The 22,002-nt window shown below is 44.2% G+C and overlaps 1 protein-coding gene and 1 long non-coding RNA gene across 2 annotated transcripts; both read right to left on the bottom strand.

Moving 5' to 3' along the window:
• Window positions 1-9,221: 9,221 nt before the first annotated feature.
• Window positions 9,222-10,513, bottom strand: LOC116367427 (Meckel syndrome type 1 protein homolog). Its single transcript, XM_031818866.1, has 3 exons — window positions 10,317-10,513; window positions 9,993-10,114; window positions 9,222-9,371 (listed from the first exon to the last, which is right to left on the bottom strand). Exons 1-3 carry the CDS (start codon window positions 10,391-10,393, stop codon window positions 9,316-9,318), a joined length of 255 nt encoding a protein of 84 aa, XP_031674726.1. The 5' UTR covers window positions 10,394-10,513; the 3' UTR covers window positions 9,222-9,315.
• Window positions 10,514-10,772: 259 nt separating this feature from the next.
• On the bottom strand, window positions 10,773-14,809 carry LOC116367426 (uncharacterized). The gene is made up of 8 exons (XR_004208349.1): window positions 14,707-14,809; window positions 14,013-14,074; window positions 13,861-13,935; window positions 13,690-13,728; window positions 13,121-13,584; window positions 12,896-13,030; window positions 12,425-12,712; window positions 10,773-11,414 (listed from the first exon to the last, which is right to left on the bottom strand). It is a non-coding gene; the product is annotated as an uncharacterized LOC116367426 (long non-coding RNA).
• Window positions 14,810-22,002: the final 7,193 nt, after the last annotated feature.

Below are 22,002 nucleotides of genomic sequence, written 5' to 3'. Positions count from 1 at the left end.
AAGAAGCACTGGCCATCAAGGCACCTTTCCTCTGAATTAGTGGAGTGTTATGACTGACATTGTAGGTGTAGTCAATTTATAAAGACCAGACCACTAAAAACAAGAGTCTTCTCTGCTATCTGTGAGGAGATGGGATCGCTGAACATCAGCTGTGCTGTTTCACAGTGAAGCAAGGTGGCTGTCACGAGTTTTTGAGCTCAGAGAGCAGATAAGAATGTTTTCGGAGCAGGAGCACAAGTATGACCTCGCAGAAAAATTTAGTGATGAGAACTTCCTGGCAAAACTGGCCTACCTGAGTGACATATTTTGAAAACTAAATGAACTAAATCTACAGCTTCAGGGAAAGATACACACCTCCCTCAGGTCACAGACAAGATCAGTTCTTTCACTCGAAAGCTTGCAATGTGGGGCAGGCAACTTGATGAAGGAAATACTGATTCATTCGAGAACCTGCATGAATTTGTTGACACTACTGACTATGATGCCACCTCAGTGATTCCATATATTAAGGAGCATATTTCATCACTGATGGGATTCTTTAAAAAGTACTTCCCTGAAAACAGTTCCCAATATGACTTGGTGAGAGATCCTTTCAATGCACCAGCTCCAACTGGTTTCAGCTCTGCAGAGGAGGACCAGTTCATTGATATGACGTCTGACTCCACATTGAGACTGAGGTTCACATCACAGACACTGAGTGAATTCTGGCTGAGTGTAGAGAGGCAGTATCCACTCTTAGGGCAGAGGGCAATGGGCATTCTTCTTCCTTTTGCAACATCTTATCTTTGTGAGACTGGCTTCTCTGCTGTTGCTGCACTGAAGACCAAGTAAAGGTCCCAGCTAAACATTGAGCAGGAGCTGAGAGTTCTAGTATCATGCTTCAAACCCCGCTTCGAAAAGCTGTGCTCTGCAAAACGTGCTCTTTGTAGCCATTAATCCTGACTTCCTCATTTTGATTTAAAAAAATCAGCGCAAATTGTTTTATTCATTTTTGTTTATAGGCCAAAGTGTTTCATATATTGTGCTCCTGAGTTAATGTGCTGATCAATTTTTATAAATAATAATTTTATTATTTATTGATTATATAAAATTTTATTTTTCAGTATCAAATGGTCAAAAAAAATTACAGTTTTAAATAAGGATTTTTCTTTTCACCCGGGTTTGAGACAAAAGGGGCATTACACACCATTGCTGTTTGCAAAAAAACACTACATTGGTGGAAGCAGTGGAATTGTGCTTTGGGAGAGGTGTGCACATTTCATGGGCAGGATCTGTAACTGAGCCTCCTATGGGAAAAACCAGTGTCTTGACCATTGGACCAAGAGGTCAGTGTCTTGAGCTGAGGGTGACACTGATTTTAAAGTTGCACGCAGGACTACCTCATTACCAGGTCATGAGAGAGACTCATGTTTGATAGAGAATTAGTCCAGTAACTGAAAGGTCACTGTTTTGAGTCCTGAGTCAGGCAACAAACGTGTGATTTGATCTGAACTGGCAGATCTTGTGACCAACCCCTTCAGAAAAACAAATTCCCTTTGTTCCCCGTAACATGGACTAATAAATTGAACTGGCGCCAGAGAGGATGGGCTGCCGTTTTATTGGCTCTTAACCAACCATGCTATTTTGTCTGATTTTTCGCTTTGATTGAAACTTATTTTGTACATAATGTTGCTGCTACCGTCTCTTATGACCGAAAAGAGCTTCTGGACATCAGAACAGCGATTACCCACCTTGAATTGGACAAAGAATTGTTGTTTAATGAGTCAGACGAGAGGGATTTACTCCAGACACCTGAACAGGCCCTCATCCCCGTCATTTGTAGGAAAATAATATGTAGATTTCGCAGAAGGAGATCGGGGGTGGCATGTGAGGATTTATCGACAAGTGGCTAATCTGCCTTGCAATCCGTACTGTTGGCCAAAGTACAATAGTTGGAAAATAAATGGGACAAACTAAAGCACGTATATCCTACCAACGGGACATTAAGAACTGTAATATCTATGTTTCACAGAGTCGTGGCTGAACGACATCATAACATACAGCTGGCGGGTTTTTACATCGGCAGGGTAGAAAAGCATCCTCTGGTAAGACAAGGGGTGGCGGTCTATGTATATTTGTAAACAACAGCTGGTGCCCGATATCTAAGGAAGTCTCAAGGTTTTGCTCGCCTGAGCTAGAGTATCTCATGATAAGCTGCAGACCACACTATATACCTAGAGAGTTTTCATCTGTATTTTAGGTAGCTGTCTACACATCACCACAGAACGATGCTGGCACTAAGATCGCACTCAATGAGCTGTATACCGCCATAAGCAAACAGGAAAACGCTCATCCAGAGGCGGCACTCCTAGTGGCCGGGGACATTAATGGAGGGAAACTTAAATCAGTTTGACCTCATTTCTACCAGCATGTTAAATGTCCAACCAGAGGGGGAAAAAACTTTAGAACAACTTTACTCCACACACAGAGATGCGTACAAAGCTCTCCCTCGCCCTCCATTTGGCAAATCTGATCATAATTTTAACCTCCTGATTCCTGCTTACAAGCAAAAAATAAAGCAGGAAGCATTGGTGACTCGGTCAATAAAAAAGTGCTCAGATGAAGCAGATGCTAAACTACAGGACTGTCTTGCTTGCACAAACTGGAATATGTTCCTGGGATTCTTCCGATGGCACCACATTAGTCACCGGCCTCATCAATAAGTGCATTGATGACGTCGTCCCCACAATGACTGTACGTACATACCCCAACCAGAAGCCATGAATTACAGGCAACATCTGCACTGAGCTAAAGGGTAGAGCTGCCTCTTTCAAGGAGCGGGACTCTAACCCGGAAGTGTTGTGTATTGATATTCTAGTGTTGTCCCATTAGGGCACCTGTAAACCCCCCTTGCTTACCTACGTTGAAATGCTTGGAATGTTCTCCCTGTGAAATGCATTAAACAATGCCCACGTTAATTTCTACTCCCGTCTCATGTCATGTCCTTATATTAGTTGTATAAGTAATACAGTGTGCTATACAACAGGAAGCTTATAAGAAATCCCACTATGCCCTCCGACGAACCATCAAACAGGCAAAATGTCAATACAGGACTAAGATCGAATCGTACTACACCGGCTCTGACGCTCGTCAGATGTGGCAGGGCTTGCAAACTATTACAGACTACAAAGGGAAGCAAGCACAGCCGAGAGCTGCCCAGTGACACGAGCCTACCAGACGAGCTAAATAACTAATATGCTCGCTTCGAGGCAAGTAACAATGAAACATGCATGAGAGCATCAGCTGTTCCGGACGACTGTGTGATCACGCTTTCCGCAGCCGATGTAAGACCTTTAAACAGGTCAACATTCACAAGGCCGCAGGGCCAGAAGGATTACCAGGCCGTATACTCCGAGCATGCGCTGACCAACTGGCAAGTGTCTTCACTGACATTTTCAACCTCTCCCTGTCTGAGTCTGTACTACTAACATGTTTCAAGCAGACCACCATAGGCCCTGTGCCCAAGAACACTAAGGTAACCTGCCTAAATGACTACCAACCCGTAGCACTCACGTCTGTAGCCATGAAGTGCTTTGAAAGGCTGGTCATGGCTCACATCAACACCATTATCCCAGAAACCCTAGATCCAATCCAATTAGCATACCGGCCCAACAGATCCACAGATGATGCAATCTCCATTGCACTCCACACTGCCATTCACACATGGACAAAAGGAGCACCTATGTGAGAATGCTATTCATTGACTACATCTCAGCGTTTAACACCATAGTGCCCTCAAAGCTCATCACTAAGCTAAGGACCCTGGGACTAAACCCCTCCCTCTACAACTGGATCCTGGACTTCCTGACGGGCCGCCCCCAGGTGGTAAGGTAGGTAACAACACATCCGCCACGCTGATCCTCAACACGGGGGAACCTCTAGGGTGCATGCTCAGTCCCGTCCTGTACTCCCTGTTCAGTCATGACTGCACGGCCAGGCACGACTCCAACACCATCATTAAGTTTGCCGGTGACAACAGTGGTAGGCCTGATCATCGACAACGACGAGGAAGACCATAAGGAGGTCAGAGACATGACAATGTGGTGCAAGGACAACAACCTCTTCCTCAATGTGATCAAGACAAAGGAGATGATTTTGGACTACAGGAAAAGGAGGACTAATCACGCCCCTATTCTCATCGACGGGGCTGTAGTGGAGCAGGTTGAGAGCTTCAAGTTCCTTGGTGTCCACATCACCAAACTATCTTGGTCCAAACACACCAAGAGTCGTGAAGAGAGCACAACAAAGCCTATTCCCCCACAAGAGACTGAAAAGATTTGTCATGGGTCCTCAGATCCTCAAAAAATTCTACAACTGCACCATCGAGAGCATCCTGACTGGTTGAATCACTGCCTGGTATGGCAACTGGTCGGATTTCGACCGCAAGGCACTACAGAGGGTAGTGCGTACGGCCCAGTACATCACTGGAGCCAAGCTTCCTGCCATCCAGGACCTCTATACCAGGCGGTGTCAGAAGAAGGCCCTAAAAACTATCAAAGACTCCAGCCACCCTAGTCATAAAATGTTCTCTCTGCTACCACATGGCAAGCGGTACCAGAACGCCAAGTCGAGGTCCAAAAGACTTCTTAACAGCTTCTACCCCCAAGCCATAAGACTCCTGAACAGCTAATCAAATGGCTACCCAGACTTTTTGCACCCCCCCCACTGTTTTAAGCTGCTGCTACCCTCTGCATAGTCACTTTACCTCTATTACCTCGACTAACTGGTGCCCCCGCACATTGACTCTGTACCGGTACACCCTGTATATAGCCTCGCAATTGTTATTTTACTGCTGCTCTCTAATTATTTGTTACTTTTATTTAAATGATCTATTTTTTACTTAACACTTATTTTTCTTAAACTGCATTGTTGGTTAAGGGCTTGTAAATAAGCATTTCACTGTAAGGTTGTATTCGGCGCATGTGACAAATAAAATTGGATTTGAGATGACCTTTGCTGATGAAACAACTTGTATTAAAGATCTGTCACAAACTACATGCATACCATTTCAGTCCTGGCCAACCAAGCTGTTGAGGTAGTCTTTATGACGTACATAACGCTGAAAGGAGGAAAAGAGAGGAGAGGTCATTGTCATAGAAAAGACTCTAACCTGCCTGAAAGACTATAATAATATTTCATCAGTGTACTGTATGTACATCACTTACATGCATAAGGACAAATCTGACATTAGGCCACTTTGGGTTACAAAAACATCTTCCAAGTTTTGATTTTGCATGAACTATAATACAAGTATTGTTACAGTGCACCAACAGTGAATAACACTACACACTCAGTCACTCACGCCCATATGCGGCCCGCTAACCGTTAGCTATCTTATCGGCTGCTATCTGAATAGACAATCGGACAATTTATTTATTTATTTATATTATTATTTTTCTTCTTGGGCTTCTATAACTATATCTATAGTTTTTTTGTGTGATTTGGATTAATCCCCTCTACCACACGGAACCCCACTAATCTACTGACGGAACGCAAGAGGTGGCTAATAACAGACCTCCATCCTATGCTAGCTTGCTACCGATGGCCTGGCTAGCTGTCTAAATCGCCGTGACCCCCCAATCAACCTCTCTACTCACTCGACTAAGCATGCCTCTCCTTAATGTCAATATGCCTTGTCCATTGCTGTTCTGTTTAGTGTTTATTGGCTTATTTCACTGCAGAGCCTCTAGTCCTGCTCACTATACCTTATCCAACCTATTAGTTCCACCACCCACACATGCAATGACGTCTCCTGGTTTCAATGTTTCTAGAGACAATATCTCTCTCTTCATCACTCAATACCTAGGTTTACCTCCACTGTATTCACATCCTACCATACATTTGTCTGTACATTATCCCTTGATGCTATTTTATCGCCTCCAGAAACCTCCTTTTACTCTCTGTTCCAGACGTTCTAGACGACCAATTCTTATTGCTTTTAGCCGCACCCTTATTCTACTCCTCCTCTGTTCCTCTGGCGATGTAGAGGTGAATCCAGGCCCTGCAGTGCCTAGCTCCACTCCTATTCCCCAGGCGCTCTCTTTTGACGACTTCTGTAACCGTAATAGCCTTGGTTTCATGCATGTTAACATTAGAAGCCTCCTCCCTAAGTTTGTTTTATTCACTGCTTTAGCACACTCTGCCAACAGGGATGTTCTAGCTGTGTCTGAATCCTGGCTTAGGAAGACCACCAAAAATTCTGAAATTTTAATTCCAAACTACAACATTTTCAGACAAGATAGAACTGCCAAAGAGGGCGGTGTTGCAATCTACTGCAAAGATAGCCTGCAGAGTTCTGTCCTACTATCCAGGTCTGTACCCAAACAATTTGAACTTCTACTTTTAAAAATCCACCTCTCTAAAAACAAGTCTCTCACCGTTGCCGCCTGCTATAGACCACCCTCTGCCCCCAGCTGTGCTCTGGACACCATATGTGAACTGATTGCCCCCCATCTATCTTCAGAGCTAGTGCTGCTAGGCGACCTAAACTGGAACATGCTTAACACCCCAGCCATCCTACAATCTAAACTTGATGCCCTCAATCTCACACAAATTATCAATGAACCTACCAGGTACCTCCCCAAAGCCTTAAACACCGGCACCCTCATAGATATCATCCTAACCAACTTGCCCTCTAAATACACCTCTGCTGTCTTCAAACAAGATCTCAGCGATCACTGCCTCATTGCCTGCATCCGTAATGGGTCAGCGGTCAAACGACCCCCACTGATCACTGTCAAACGCTCCCTGAAACACTTCAGCGAGCAGGCCTTTCTAATCGACCTGGCCGGGGTATCCTGGAAGGATATTGATCTCATCCCGTCAGTAGAGGATGCCTGGATATTTAAAAAACATGCCTTCCTAACCATCTTAAATAAACATGCCCCATTCAAGAAATTTAGAACCAGGAACAGATATAGCCCTTGGTTCTCCCCAGACCTGACTGCCCTTAACCAACACAAAAACATCCTATGGCGTTCTGCATTAGCATCGAACAGCCCCCGTGATATGCAGCTGTTCAGGGAAGCTAGAAACCATTATACACAGGCAGTTAGAAAAGCCAAGGCTAGCTTTTTCAAGCAGAAATTTGCTTCCTGCAACACTAACTCAAAAAAGTTCCGGGACACTGTAAAGTCCATGGAGAATAAGAACACCTCCTCCCAGCTGCCCACTGCACTGAAGATAGGAAACACTGTCACCACTGATAAATCCACCATAATTGAGAATTTCATGAAGCATTTTTCTACGGCTGGCCATGCTTTCCACCTGGCTACTCCTACCCCGGTCAACAGCACTGCACCCCCCACAGCAACTCGCCCAAGCCTTCCCCATTTCTCCTTCTCCCAAATCCGTTCAGCTGATGTTCTGAAAGAGCTGTAAAATCTGGACCCCTACAAATCAGCCGGGCTAGACAATCTGGACCCTTTCTTTCTAAAATTATCTGCCGAAATTGTTGCCACCCCTATTACTAGCCTGTTCAACCTCTCTTTCGTGTCGTCTGAGATTCCCAAAGATTGGAAAGCAGCTGCGGTCATCCCCCTCTTCAAAGGGGGGGACACTCTTGACCCAAACTGCTACAGACCTATATCTATCCTACCATGCCTTTCTAAGGTCTTCGAAAGCCAAGTCAACAAACAGATTACCGACCATTTCGAATCTCACCATACCTTCTCTGCTATGCAATCTGGTTTCAGAGCTGGTCATGGGTGCACCTCAGCCACGCTCAAGGTCCTAAACGATATCTTAACTGCCATCGATAAGAAACATTACTGTGCAGCCGTATTCATTGATCTGGCCAAGGCTTTCGACTCTGTCAATCACCACATCCTCATCGGCAGACTCGACAGCCTTGGTTTCTCAAATGATTGCCTCGCCTGGTTCACCAACTACTTCTCTGATAGAGTTCAGTGTGTCAAATCGGAGGGTCTGCTGTCCGGACCTCTGGCAGTCTCTATGGGGGTGCCACAGGGTTCAATTCTTGGACCGACTCTCTTCTCTGTATACATCAATGAGGTCGCTCTTGCTGCTGGTGAGTCTCTGATCCACCTCTACGCAGACGACACCATTCTGTATACTTCTGGCCCTTCTTTGGAAACTGTGTTAACAACCCTCCAGGCAAGCTTCAATGCCATACAACTCTCCTTCCGTGGCCTCCAATTGCTCTTAAATACAAGTAAAACTAAATGCATGCTTTTCAACCGATCGCTACCTGCACCTGCCCGCCTGTCCAACATCACTACTCTGGACGGCTCTGACTTAGAATACGTGGACAACTACAAATACTTAGGTGTCTGGTTAGACTGTAAACTCTCCTTCCAGACCCATATCAAACATCTCCAATCCAAAGTTAAATCTAGAATTGGCTTCCTATTTCGCAACAAAGCATCCTTCACTCATGCTTCCAAACATACCCTTGTAAAACTGACCATCCTACCAATCCTCGACTTTGGCGATGCCATTTACAAAATAGCCTCCAATACCCTACTCAACAAATTGGATGCAGTCTATCACAGTGCAATCCGTTTTGTCACCAAAGCCCCATATACTACCCACCATTGCGACCTGTACGCACTCGTTGGTTGGCCCTCGCTTCATACTCGTCGACAAACCCACTGGCTCCATGTCATCTACAAGACCCTGCTAGGTAAAGTCCCCCCTTATCTCAGCTCGCTGGTCACCATAGCATCTCCCACCTGTAGCACACGCTCCAGCAGGTATATCTCTCTAGTCACCCTCAAAACCAATTATTTCTTTGGCCGCCTCTCCTTACAGTTCTCTGCTGCCAATGACTGGAACGAACTACAAAAATCTCTGAAACTGGAAACACTTATCTCCCTCACTAGCTTTAAGCACCAACTGTCAGAGCAGCTCACAGATTACTGCACCTGTACATAGCCCACCTATAATTTAGCCCAAACAACTACCTCTTTCCCTACTGTATTTAATTTATTTATTTTGCTCCTTTACACCCCATTATTTTTATTTCTACTTTGCACTTTCTTCCATTGCAAATCTACCATTCCAGTGTTTTACTTGCTATATTGTATTTACTTTGCCACCACAGCCTTTTTTTGCCTTTACCTCCCTTATCTCACCTCATTTGCTCACATCGTATATAGACTTGTTTATACTGTATTATTGACTGTATGTTTGTTTTACTCCATGTGTAACTCTGTGTCGTTGTATGTGTCGAACTGCTTTGCTTTATCTTGGCCAGGTCGCAATTGTAAATGAGCGGGGCGTCTGTCCTGTCGTCTGTGTCTGACATTGGCCATCCTATGTGCCAGTAAGGTAGGATTGGACTTGACCTGCGTCACCATACTCTGGGAATGCTGTAGTGAGTACATCAAAAACAGCTTTAAAACACTAACGTTTCTTTTGGACAGAAAATAGGTAAATGCTTTGTTTTGAATAATGAAATTGCCACGTCTGCTCCAGCTCCCCCTATAAAATCCTCCCCCTATACTTGCTTCCCGTCTCCCAGAGTCTTTGGTTACAGAACCGTTACAGAAATGGAGATTCTGTTGAAAACCACCCCTTCCCAATTGGTGTAGCAGTCAGAATCGGTGTAGGTGAAAATCCTGCAGTTCTGTCTGCCCCTGGTCCGCTCCTGAGCCATGATCTCTGTGTGGTATTGTCTCTCCAGCGGAGTCTGGCATACTGACTCTCTCTGGAACAAAACCACTTCATATTGTGCACACACACACACACCTTACTATGCAACAAACTATCCTAAACAGTAAATTCTTATTTGTTATAAGGACACTGACTGAACAGCTTCTCCTGCCAGCCTACCACTAACTCCTCATCATTTCTGGCTGAAACAAAACCAAGATGTTGTGGTCCGTATCTAGTCACCACGAAAATGACATCTACTCAACTAAGAAGCATCTGACATCTTTCTGTTTCAAAACATCTAACATCATCTTCCTGTTTCAAAACAGTGTTAACACCTGATTGAGTCTGTGAGTTGAGGGTGTCCAGCTCAATGCCTCCCCTCTCCTGTTGAGTCCAAACCTGCTGCTGAAGGTGTTGGGAGAGGGCTGCTGTGGAGGTGACTCTCTGAATACGGATCCTGTAAACACCATTGTAAATATAAACAAAGTAAACAGGATTCTAGCTAGCTAAATGCCATGTTTTCATGGCAAACTCAGGGATCAGGTCAAGCAATATACTGGGTGTTTATCATCATCATCTGCTTTGAGAGCTAACGACAGTGTCTTGCTTATATGGCAATGCAAGGACTAAAAGCCACACAACGGCCAACTGCAACTTACTTAATTGTAAGGTTTTTGACAGCATCCCGGGAACGATAGGCAGCCTCTCCGGTGTCGGTGCTCCAGCCGTCTGCCATGTTGTAACATTGGGAACTTTATTGATGGCTAGCTAACTAGCTAGGTTAGCAACATACACACACGCGCGCTATGTATACAGCAGCTGGTTGCATGGTAACAACTGCCTGCCAGCCTGGTTGGGTTTCTGGCGAGCAATACAACTATTTATTGGTTCACTACAGCCACCTACCGTGGGATACAGTCCAGAGCAACAGAATAAATCACCCCCACTGATAACAGGTAAGATAATATCAGTATAATAATATTCCCTTGATGTAAAAAGTTTAAGAACCTCTGATGTAATTAATTATGACAAAAATCTGTCTGACACAAATAACCCCAATTTAAAAAACTTTATTGGAAATGCACTTTTCAAACAGCACTATAAAAGTACAGATGGGTGTAGCTAAATCAGATACATGATAATTTAGTTTAAATGTGATGTATTCCTCCAGTCCCAGTTCATTTCTACTCTTTTGACATGCTTCAGACCAGATGCATGCTCCACTTCAGTTTATAATGGTCCTGTATTTGCATATCAATGTGTTTGAAGCTTTTACGTTCTGCATCTCTCTGCTGTCTTTCATCTGAAGCCATATCCTCCAGGGTCTAAACAGGTGTAGATTTCCATCTCTGTGTGGGAGACCAGATATTGCAAGGAGACCAGTAAGGGGCCCTCAACTCTTCACTTTGGCCAAAGGAGACCTAAGACCCCAATACCAGTGACACTGCCCTAAGGTTGGTGCTGTCCTTTGCTTCTCCTGGCTATATTTCCAAGCCTAAGCATGTAAATCCAATTCATTATCATAGGCTGTATGGGGATCAATATATATATATTTTTTAAATAATGCTGCATGTCTCAAAATATAAGAATGAGACCAATATATGTATTTTGCTAATCATAGTTCCTGTCTCTGAAATTACATTTGTGTGTGTTGTAGGAATAACCAATACTCAAATCATTGTGTGTGTGTGGTAGAAGTAATAGTTGTCCATTATTTCTTTGAACATCTCAGTTTGGACAGCAGCCACTGAAGAAACCTGTCAATTAAAAACCACAGGAGAATAAATAGTATTATAAACTGGGTGGTTCGATCCCTGAATGCTGATTGCCTGAAAGCCGTGGTATATTTAAGGAAAAAGGCACGAGGGGGTGTGGTATATGGCCAATATACCACAGCTAAGGGCTGTTCTTTCGCACAACACAACACGGAGTGCCTGGATACAGCCCTTAGCCGTGGTATATTGGCCATATACCACAAACCCCCAAGTTTTCTTATTGCTATGATGAACTGGTTAATGTAATTAGAGCAGTAAAATTAAATACTTTGTCATGCCTGTGGTATATGGTCTGATATACCACGGCTGTCAGCCAATCAGCATTCAGGGCGCGAACCACCCAGTTTATAACAGACCGTATACCACGGGTATGACAAAACATTTATTTTTACTGCTCTTATTACGTTGGTAACCAGTTAATAATAGCAATAAGGCACCTCGGGGGTTTGTGGTATATGGCCAATATACCACGGCTAAGGGCTGTATCCAGGCACTCCGTGTTGCGTCGTGCTTAAGAACAGCCCTTAGCCGTGATATATTGGCCATATATCACACCTCCTCGTGCCTTATTGCTTAAGTTTGCACTTACACATCAGATAGCTGCTCTTTCTCTGCTACCTCATTCTATTTCTCTAATTCTCTAGTCTAGTATTCCCTGGTTATGTTCCACTTCTCCCTCCTCTATTTCCTCACCTCTTCCTCAGACTCTTCTTTTCCTCTTTCTTGTCCTCCTCCTTACTTTCTCCAACATTTCCCATCTGTTTCGTCTCACTGGCCTTCTCTTGCTTCAATTCTTTTTTGGCCTTGCTCTTCTTTTTCTTATTGACATTCCCTTCCTGAATATTTTGGACAAGCAGATAAAGTAATGTAAGTTTATGGGTTCTCTCTTCTCTTGAGCTACTATACCTAGAGCTATACTATACTAGAGAAGGACTTATGCTATACTATAGAAGGACTTACGGCCAATATTCCCTTCTTGTATTTCCTCTCACCTGTGGGGTCACTCCAGCCATTTCCTGGAGCAGCTTCCTGCCGGTCTCGCTCAGGTTGGTGATGGGAGCCAGGCGAGGGCAGTGGCGGTATGGGAAGTTCTCTGTTCTGGGCGGAGCGATAATGACAGGGTTGAGAGGAGTCCGAGGCCTTGGAACATTTACTGGGTAGGGAGAGCCTACAGCAGAGGGCAGGGCCCATAGGGCTTCAGCCAGTGTCCGGTGTGCTGAGGTTACAAGAGGAGAGAGGCCATTCTTGATAGATACAGGACCTGAGACCTTCCCTGGGCTCTGTAGGACCAGAAAGTAAAGTAACATATCAGGAAAGTGCTATGTTCAACACAATCTGTAGAAATACTTTATAACTACTCTATACACATTGCAGATACATGACTACACTCAATAAGTAATTGTCTGCATCATTTCCAATCCCCCATGTATATATATAAAAAATATTTAATATGCAGAACTTACCAGGAAGTCTGACTCATCGAAGGAGTGGAGAGACAGATCATCATCCTCGTCCATATCCCTCACATCAAGCTTTGTCACCTTTCCATTCTCAACTTTCAGCTTTGGGGTCCTCCTTTCATGATCCTCATCATCACACTGTGTATCAGAGTCAAATAGTCAGAGACCATCCTCCTCCCAGTGATGTCACTCAATAAAGACATGGACGGTAGGGTACAACTCTTTTACCTCAGATTCACAGTCAGTGAAGGAGTAGATGGAAAAGTCATCAGAACTGGAGGATGAGATCACGTCATCATATTTTCTCTCTATCAGCCTAGTCACCCTTCCAGACTGAGGAGACAGAGAAAGGCATGTACTCATGGCAGCCATAGAATACATAGAATATGTAGGCAATCCAACATGGTTGTACAAGTAGTGAGTAATACATGGGTAACTGAAAATGCAATAAATGCAACTCCCATAACATTAGGGGTGGGGCAAAAGATCTTCCATAGTACAGGATTCTTTAGCATCTCGAATGGATAATTGTCAATTCAACCAAGCCAACCAAAATGGCCATATGAATCAACAGATTGATCTAACTGTTGTGTCTTTATGGGAACAGCAGAGATGACCTGGCTGAGAGGCTCTAGATTGATGCTCCATCCATCCCCAGATGTCTGGTCCTGCCCATAGCTCACAATGATTGGCTGTTAACAGTAAAGAATGAATTCAACACTGCTTTGCTCATATTGGCCTTGAATTGTGTATCAATAAATAATATAAGGACTGTTATGTGGTTGAATTTGACTTACAGGCCTTTTGTGGATCTGAGGGGTCTGCACTGAATTAGACTGTCAAGACAGCATTCAATGAAGTTAGATAGGGATATCTGCATTTGTTATAATTCTGAGAACTGCAGTTTGTACATGCAGAATGCATAACTAATGTGTATGTGTTTTTGTTTCAGGTCAGATATGACTTACAGGCTTTGGCCTTCTGTGCACCTTGCCGGTTGGCCACAACACCGAATCAGGGGTGTTCACCCTCACTGGTTTCAACTGTCAACACAACACTTAATTTAAAATGTGATAATATAACAAAAACAGGACAAAACAAACAAATATTTGATATTTACCACATAAGGGCGGCGTCTTAAAGCTCTTTTGATTCTCTCATCATTACGATCCATCTTTCTTTCTGAGGGAAACATTTCCATCAATTAATAGACACAAAACACATCCTGACTCACACACAGACAGACACACAAAGATGGCATCCCAAATGGCACCCTATTCCCTATATATGTATATATATGTTGGGAAGGAGGTGCCCCAAAAGGCCAAAGATTACCTGCAACAACCTGAGTGAAGAAAACTATTGAACAGATTAAATCAAATCTGAACACCGTTTATGTAGTGAATTAATGCATGGTTACGTCATTTTGGGTCACAGCTTTATGACTGCGCTTAATACGTCACAAGAAAAACGCTTGTTTGGAGCCGGACTAGTGGTATCATATTTTCACTGGTTGTAGCTCAATAACGAACGTGATGTGCTTATTATATCTTACTGACTGAGTAATGGTTGTATCGATGGTTGGTTGGACGTTTTACATAGATAGACCAACATGATATCAATAGGAAGAAACCATTCCTTGCCAAATATTTTGTTGTATTATTGTTTTACTTTGAGTAACATTAAGGGACCACAATAGAAACCGTTTACTTTATTGTGTTGTCCCTGGCCTGACACGTTTTATTTAATTCAACGGGTTTTATTATTTTATTAAATTGTCCAATCAAATATATCTAACTTTCTATCTAACTCACATGAGCTGTTGAGGACTCCTTGGTCATCACATTTCAGGCACAAGCCAGCAGGTGGAAGGAAGTGTCTTTAAATGCAGCACTGCCTTTAACGCACTTCATGGTCTGCGCAACAGTATCTTTGTGGTTGTGAAAGTGATTAATCCAAATGCGGAAGTTCAGTACATTTGTTTTTGTTTAGCAAGCTAGCTTCTCAAGTCTTGGCTAAAGTGTTGTGCAATATTGGAAGAAAAGTGTCGTTAGTGACATTTTGTATTGTGCTTGATTATCCTCTAGTAGTTTGACAAGTTTGTACTGAGCATCAACATGATCACCCGAATAGTTTAGAAAGATGTGGTTCAGAGGTTCAAGAGTTTTACTCCTGAGTTCAGGCTAACAAGTGGCATTGTTGCTGTCATTATAGTATTGTAATGAAACAGACAGGGAGCAGGTCTCGAACCCTCGGACCTTCTAGCCCGAGGTCCGGCGCGCTATCGACTGTGCCCCAAAAGCATGCTCGTGCGGCAGAGTCAATTTCCGCGCTTATAAACCCAGGGCCGTTACAGTATCATCAGTTTTGTTTACAGTCACTACATATTTCGGTTTATCAGAAGATGTCTAAAGTCTTGTAACTACAGTTTTTGCCAATGGGCATGGTACCTTAGCAAGGAGGGGTTGAGTGACTCAAGAATCATGCTCAGTAGCTAGCTAGCCACTTTGAATGGGTCTGTTGTAACGTTATCTAGCGTGCTACAACGTGTAGCTAACGTTAATGACGTAACAGATTGTGCCATTAGGCTACAGCAGCAAGCTAGAGCACAACACATCAATGCCGCTGATGTCTGTCAACCCGATAACATCCGTTTAATCCTCTCCTCTTCCTTTGCGGTACACAAGCCCATCACATACTCCTTCCACCACCAGACAGAGACCCAGATACTCCTCAGCATTGGGGTTCTGGTGCTCCTCTGTGGTGGGATTGAGAAGACTGTGGGCACCGTTTGGTTCCTCCTCATGTTTCAGCTGCTCTCTATCAACACAGGGGTGTTTACACAACCTTGGGGCTGGTACTGTTTGGTGCATCTGCCCAGAATCAAGTGGAGGGGTTAGTTCCTGTATCCCCCTCCCTTCTGGGTATGGCCACAGTGTACTCACTTATGGTTAAGGGCTTTCTTTTTGGGGTCAGTGTACCCATGTTAGCCCTGGCCTGGCTGTTTCTGGTCATAGTAACACTTTTGGTCCCACACTCTCTTCCTCTGCAACCCCATCATAGCAGGGGGGATCTCTATCCTTACTCCAACCTTATTGTGGTTGAAAATAACTGTGATACACTGCAGTATGTCACAGCTTTAAGTGGGCTTAATAGTGTAGTTAAATGGTAATATGTTTATGTGCGGTGCTGTGGTCTAAGGCACTGCATCTCAGTCTACAGTCCCTGGTTTGAATCCAGGCTGTATCACATCTGGCCGTGATTGGGAATCCCATAGGGCGGTGCACAATTGGCCCAGCTCTGTCCGGGTTTGGCCAGGGTAGGCCATCATTGTAAATAAGAATTTGTTCTTAAACTGACTTGCCTAGTTAAATAAAGGTTCAATTAAAATAAATAATATGCTTGAAATGTGTGTTGAGTCCTCATGCTGAACATAGAGCATCAGTCCTGGATAAGAAGATGCCTTTCAGGCTTCTGAGGGACAACTTTGGTTTTAGAAGTGTTTTTTCTCCCCATCCGGTCAGATAAATAGTCCAAACAGCCAACCCAACCGCATCCTCAAGGCCCTAAAGCACACTTTTGCCTCGTTTTGTATCACCTTTCAATGATACATCTGGGGGGGACAAAAATGCAATTTCAGAATGGGGGGGGATGTCTCCCTGTCCCCAGTGAAAGTTGTGCCCCTGAACATTGATGTCCTGTATGACCCTACATCAATAGAGAAGGAAGACAGTCCACCCACCCTGAGTACTGAGAAAGCACTAGATGCATCATTTATCCTACAAGACGAGAGGTCATTAAATGAACATGATTGCTGGGTGCAAGCCAGAGTACATGATGTACTACAGTATAATGAGCAGTTTCAATAGATGATCCTCAGCTGTAATTGAATACTGTACAATAGGCACCTAGTGGTCCCCCATGATTAGTTAGAGAATCACTGTTTAGTTAGATAAGCTCTCTGTAAACTCTCCACATTCTCATTGGTTCCAGAATCATTCCTACCCAGTCCAAGCCTACGCTCCAGTTTCCTCCAACCTACAGGCTACCGAGACCACACCAAAGACATTTGAAGGCTGGGCCATGGACATAGTCACGGACACAGTCATTGGCAGACATCTGCCTCTCAAACCAGCAGTCACTGGGCTCCAGTGGCTCAACATCTACATTCTCAACATTCTCTCCAGTCTGTCTGTCAGTGCCCCCCAGAGTTTCACAGCAAACATGCCCGAGTCTGTGATGGTTCACCCAGGGGCACCGGTGTCTTCATTGACAGATTGATAACATAGACAACTCGTTGAATGATAGCTCTCTCACATTTGTTATACGTTGAAATGTAAAATACTTGGACATGGGGTTTGAAGTACTATAAGGTAGTACTTAAAAGGTACACGGTTTCTTCACTGATGATTTTGGTTTGAAGAGTCAATCAAACTCTGAATGTTCAGGGTCAAATCAATGCAAGACGTTTTTGATTGTCAGTTGAATGAAAGACCACTCCTTTTGGCTTGTACTTTGTGTTGTTCTACACATATGGTAGACATAGCTCTTGGCACTCTTGATTTATACATCCTTTATAAATCCGGCAATTTATATTCCACAGATGTATTCAGTTTTTCTTTCCTTAACTACTTACAGCAATGAAATGAAATAGCATCCACTCACCAGTAAATTAGATCCATTACATGCAGTTTGTTGGGCAATGTATAATTGCCCAATTCTGGAGCAGGGAGCAGTGGTTGAGGTTATCAAGAGTGTGGGCTACAAGGGCAGATTATGATGTCATCTTTAGAAAATAAGGTAGTTGGGCCTCCCAAGTGGCGCAGCGGTCTAAGGCACTGCATCGCAGTACTTGAGGTGTCACTACAAACCTGGGTTCGAGCCGGCCGTGACCAGGAGTCCCATGAGGCGGCGCACAGATGGCCCTGCTGACTTTGGTCACCAGCTGCACGGTGTTTCCTCCAACACATTGGTGCGGCTTCCGGGTTAAGCGAGCAGTGTGTCAAGAAGCAGTGCAGCTTAGCAGGGTCCTGTTTCGGAGGATGCATGGCTCTTGACCTTCGCTTCTCCCGAGTCCATAGGGGAGTTGCAGAGATGGGACAACACTGCAACTACCAATTGAATATCATGAAAATTGGGGGATTAAAAAAAGATAAAAGTACAAAAAATATATAAATAATAAATTGGTCGTTTTGCACAGTAAAGAGAAGCCATAAATTACAACCAAGACTAAGTATAGCACATCAATTATTATAATTTCTTTACAAGTGCATGTGTACAAGTTATACTGTTTATATACAAATAGCTATTTTGCATAAACAACTGGATCAAGTGGTAATAGTCATGTAACAGGTCATGATGGAACACATTATTCAATATCAGTAATGCAAGAGAAAAAGTTCAAAGGAACACCATTTTTACAGTTTACCATGACTTAATCAAAGACCTATTCTTTAATGAACCGATGAAAAACAAAGCACAATGACTGAATAGTTACTGCAATTTAAATGTATGAATTGAACAATACATGGTACAATATGAATGTGCTACAAGTATGGATATTTTACTCTAATTGAACTCTTCTCTCTGTATTTACACAACCTTCCTAGAGCATCTGAATAGGCAGCCATGTTGAATTTTGTAAATACATTTACAGACAGCAAAAATAGAATGCCTTCAATACCTTACATTTGAAATGAGTTCATATACAAGAAGGATCTTCACAGCATGATAGATGTCCTGATGCAATATTTCATATCATAATCACCTCTGTTTTTGCCTACTTTCACTTACAAATCATATCAAAGTTGAGAACTTCCGGCGCCGACAGAGATGGCGCCGGAAGGAAACTATGCAGTTTTTTGTTTTTTTACGTGTTATTTCTTACATTAGTGCCCCAGGTCATCTTAGGTTTCATTACATACAGTCGAGAAGAACTACTGAATATAAGAGCAGCGTCAACTCACCATCAGTACGACCAAGAATATGACTTTCGCGAAGCGGATCCTGTGTTCTGCCTTTCACCCAGGACAACGGAATGGATCCCAGCCGGCGACCCCAAAAAACGACTTCGTAAAAGAGAGAAACGTAGCGGTCTTCTGGTCAGACTCCGGAGACGGGCACATCGTGCACCACTCCCCAGTATACTTCTCGCCAATGTCCAGTCTCTTGACAACAAGGTTGATGAAATCCGAGCAAGGGTAGCATTCCAGAGGGACATCAGAGACTGTAACGTTCTTTGCTTCACGGAAACATGGCTCACTGGAGAGACGCTATCGGAGTCGGTGCAGCCAGCTGGTTTCTCCACAAATCGTGCCGACAGAAACAAACATCTTTCTGGTAAGAAGAGAGGCGGGGGCGTATGCCTTATGGCTAACGAGACGTGGTGTGGTCACAAATGCATACAGGAACTCAAGTCCTTCTGTTCACCTGATTTAGAATTCCTCACAATCAAATGTCGACCGCATTATCTACCAAGGGAATTCTCTTCGATTATAATCACAGCCATATATATTCCCCCCCAAGCAGACACATCGATGGCTCTGAACAAACTTTATTTGACTCTTTGCAAACTGGAATCCATACATCCTGAGGCTGCATTCATTGTAGCTGGGGATTTTAACAAGGCTAATCTGAAAACAAGACTCCCTAAATTGTATCAGCATATCGACTGCGCAACCAGGGCTGGCAAAACCTTGGATCACTGCTATTCTAACTTCCGCGACGCATATAAGGCCCTGCCCCGCCCTCCTTTCGGAAAAGCTGACCACGACTCCATTTTGTTATTCCCTGCCTACAGACAGAAACTAAAACAAGAAGCTCCCACGCTGAGGTCTGTTCAACGCTGGTCCGACCAATCTGATTCCACACTCCAAGACTGCTTCCATCACGTGGACTGGGATATGTTTCATATTGCGTCAGACAACAACATCATTAGAACGTGCGTTGAAGATGTCGTTCCCATAGCAACGATTAAAACATTCCCAAACCAGAAACCGTGGATTGATGGCAGCATTCGCGTGGAACTGAAAGCGCGAACCACTGCTTTTAATCAGGGCAAGGTGACCAGAAACATGACTGAATACAAACAGTGCAGCTATTCCCTCCGCAAGGCAATCAAACAAGCTAAGCGTCAGTATAGAGACAAAGTAGAATCTCAATTCAACGGCTCAGACACAAGAGGTATGTGGCAGGGTCTACAGTCAATCACGGATTACAAAAAGAAAACCAGCCCCGTCACGGACCAGGATGTCTTGCTCCCAGGCAGACTAAATAACTTTTTTGCCCGCTTTGAGGACAATACAGTGCCACTGACACAGCCTGCAACCAAAACATGCGGCCTCTCCTTCACTGCAGCTGAGGTGAGTAAAACATTTAAACGTGTTAACCCTCGCAAGGCTGCAGGCCCTGACGGCATCCCCAGCCGTGCCCTCAGAGCATGCGCAGACCAGCTGGCTGGTGTGTTTACGGACATATTCAATCAATCCCTATCCCAGTCTGCTGTTCTCACATGCTTCAAAAGGGCCACCATTGTTCCTGTTCCCAAGAAAGCTAAGGTAACTGAGCTAAACGACTACCGCCCCGTAGCACTCACTTCCGTCATCATGAAGTGCTTAGTCAAGGACCATATCACCTCCACCCTACCTGACACCCTAGACCCACTCCAATTTACTTACCGCCCAAATAGGTCCACAGACGATGCAATCTCAACCACACTGCACACTGCCCTAACCCATCTGGACAAGAGGAATACCTATGTGAGAATGCTGTTCATTGACTACAGCTCGGCATTTAACACCATAGTACCCTCCAAGCTCGTCATCAAGCTCGAGACCCTGGGTCCCTGGGTACTGGACTTCCTGACGGGCCGCCTCCAGGTGGTGAGGGTAGGCAACAACATCTCCACCCCGCTGATCCTCAACACTGGGGCCCCACAAGGGTGCGTTCTGAGCCCTCTCCTGTACTCCCTGTTCACCCACGACTGCGTGGCCACACACGCCTCCAACTCAATCATCAAGTTTGCGGACGACACAACAGTGGTAGGCTTGATTACCAACAACGACGAGGCGGCCTACAGGGAGGAGGTGAGGGCCCTCGGAGTGTGGTGTCAGGAAAATAACCTCACACTATACGTCAACAAAACTAAGGAGATGATTGTGGACTTCAGGAAACAGCAGAGGGAACACCCCCCTATCCACATCGATGGAACAGTAGTGGAGAGGGTAGCAAGTTCAAAGTTCCTCGGCATACACATCATAGACAAACTGAATTGGCCCACCCACACAGACAGCATCGTGAAGAAAGCGCAGCAGCGCCTCTTCAACCTCAGGAGGCTGAAGAAATTCGGCTTGTCACCAAAAGCACTCACAAACTTCTACAGATGCACAATCGAGAGCATCCTGGCGGGCTGTATCACCGCCTGGTACGGCAACTGCTCCGCCCACAACCGTAAGGCTCTCCAGAGGGTAGTGAGGTCTGTTCAACGCATCACCGGGGGCAAACTACCTGCCCTCCAGGACACCTACACCACCCGATGTTACAGGAAGGCCATAAAGATCATCAAGGACAACAACCACCTGAGCCACTGCCTGTTCACCCCGCTATCATCCAGAAGGCGAGGTCAGTACAGGTGCATCAAAGCTGGGACCGAGAGACTGAAAAACAGCTTCTTTCTCAAGGCCATCAGACTGTTAAACAGCCACCATTAGCATTAAGTGGCTGCTGCCAACACACTGACTCAACTCCAGCCACTTTAATAATGGGAATTGATGGGAAATGATATAAAATATATCACTAGCCACTTTAAACAATGCTACCTAATATAATGTTTACATACCCTACATTATTCATCTCATATGTATACGTATATACTGTACTCTATATCATCTACTGCATCTTTATGTAATACATGTATCACTAGCCACTTTAACTATGCCACTTTGTTTACATGCTCATCTCATATGTATATACTGTACTCGATACCATCCACTGTATCTTGCCTATGCCGCTCTGTACCATCACTCATTCATATATCTTTATGTACATATTCTTTATCCCCTTACACTTGTGTGTATAAGACAGTAGTTTTGGAATTGTTAGTTAGATTACTT

Source organism: Oncorhynchus kisutch, unplaced genomic scaffold (assembly GCF_002021735.2).
Source record: "Oncorhynchus kisutch isolate 150728-3 unplaced genomic scaffold, Okis_V2 scaffold1672, whole genome shotgun sequence".
Taxonomy (NCBI): domain Eukaryota; kingdom Metazoa; phylum Chordata; class Actinopteri; order Salmoniformes; family Salmonidae; genus Oncorhynchus; species Oncorhynchus kisutch.
This window is presented reverse-complemented; position numbering and strand designations above follow the sequence as displayed.

Bases quoted from the DNA above. Each gene is read 5' to 3' on its own strand.
- LOC116367427 (XM_031818866.1), bottom strand. From the start codon at position 10,393: ATGGCAGACGGCTGGAGCACCGACACCGGAGAGGCTGCCTATCGTTCC. The intron at 10,115-10,316 runs GTAAGTTGCAGT...TGGTGTTTACAG, and splicing joins GTCAAAAACCTTACAATTAA to GATCCGTATTCAGAGAGTCA. The intron at 9,372-9,992 runs GTGTTAACACTG...TACTCACTACAG, and splicing joins CAACTCACAGACTCAATCAG to CATTCCCAGAGTATGGTGAC.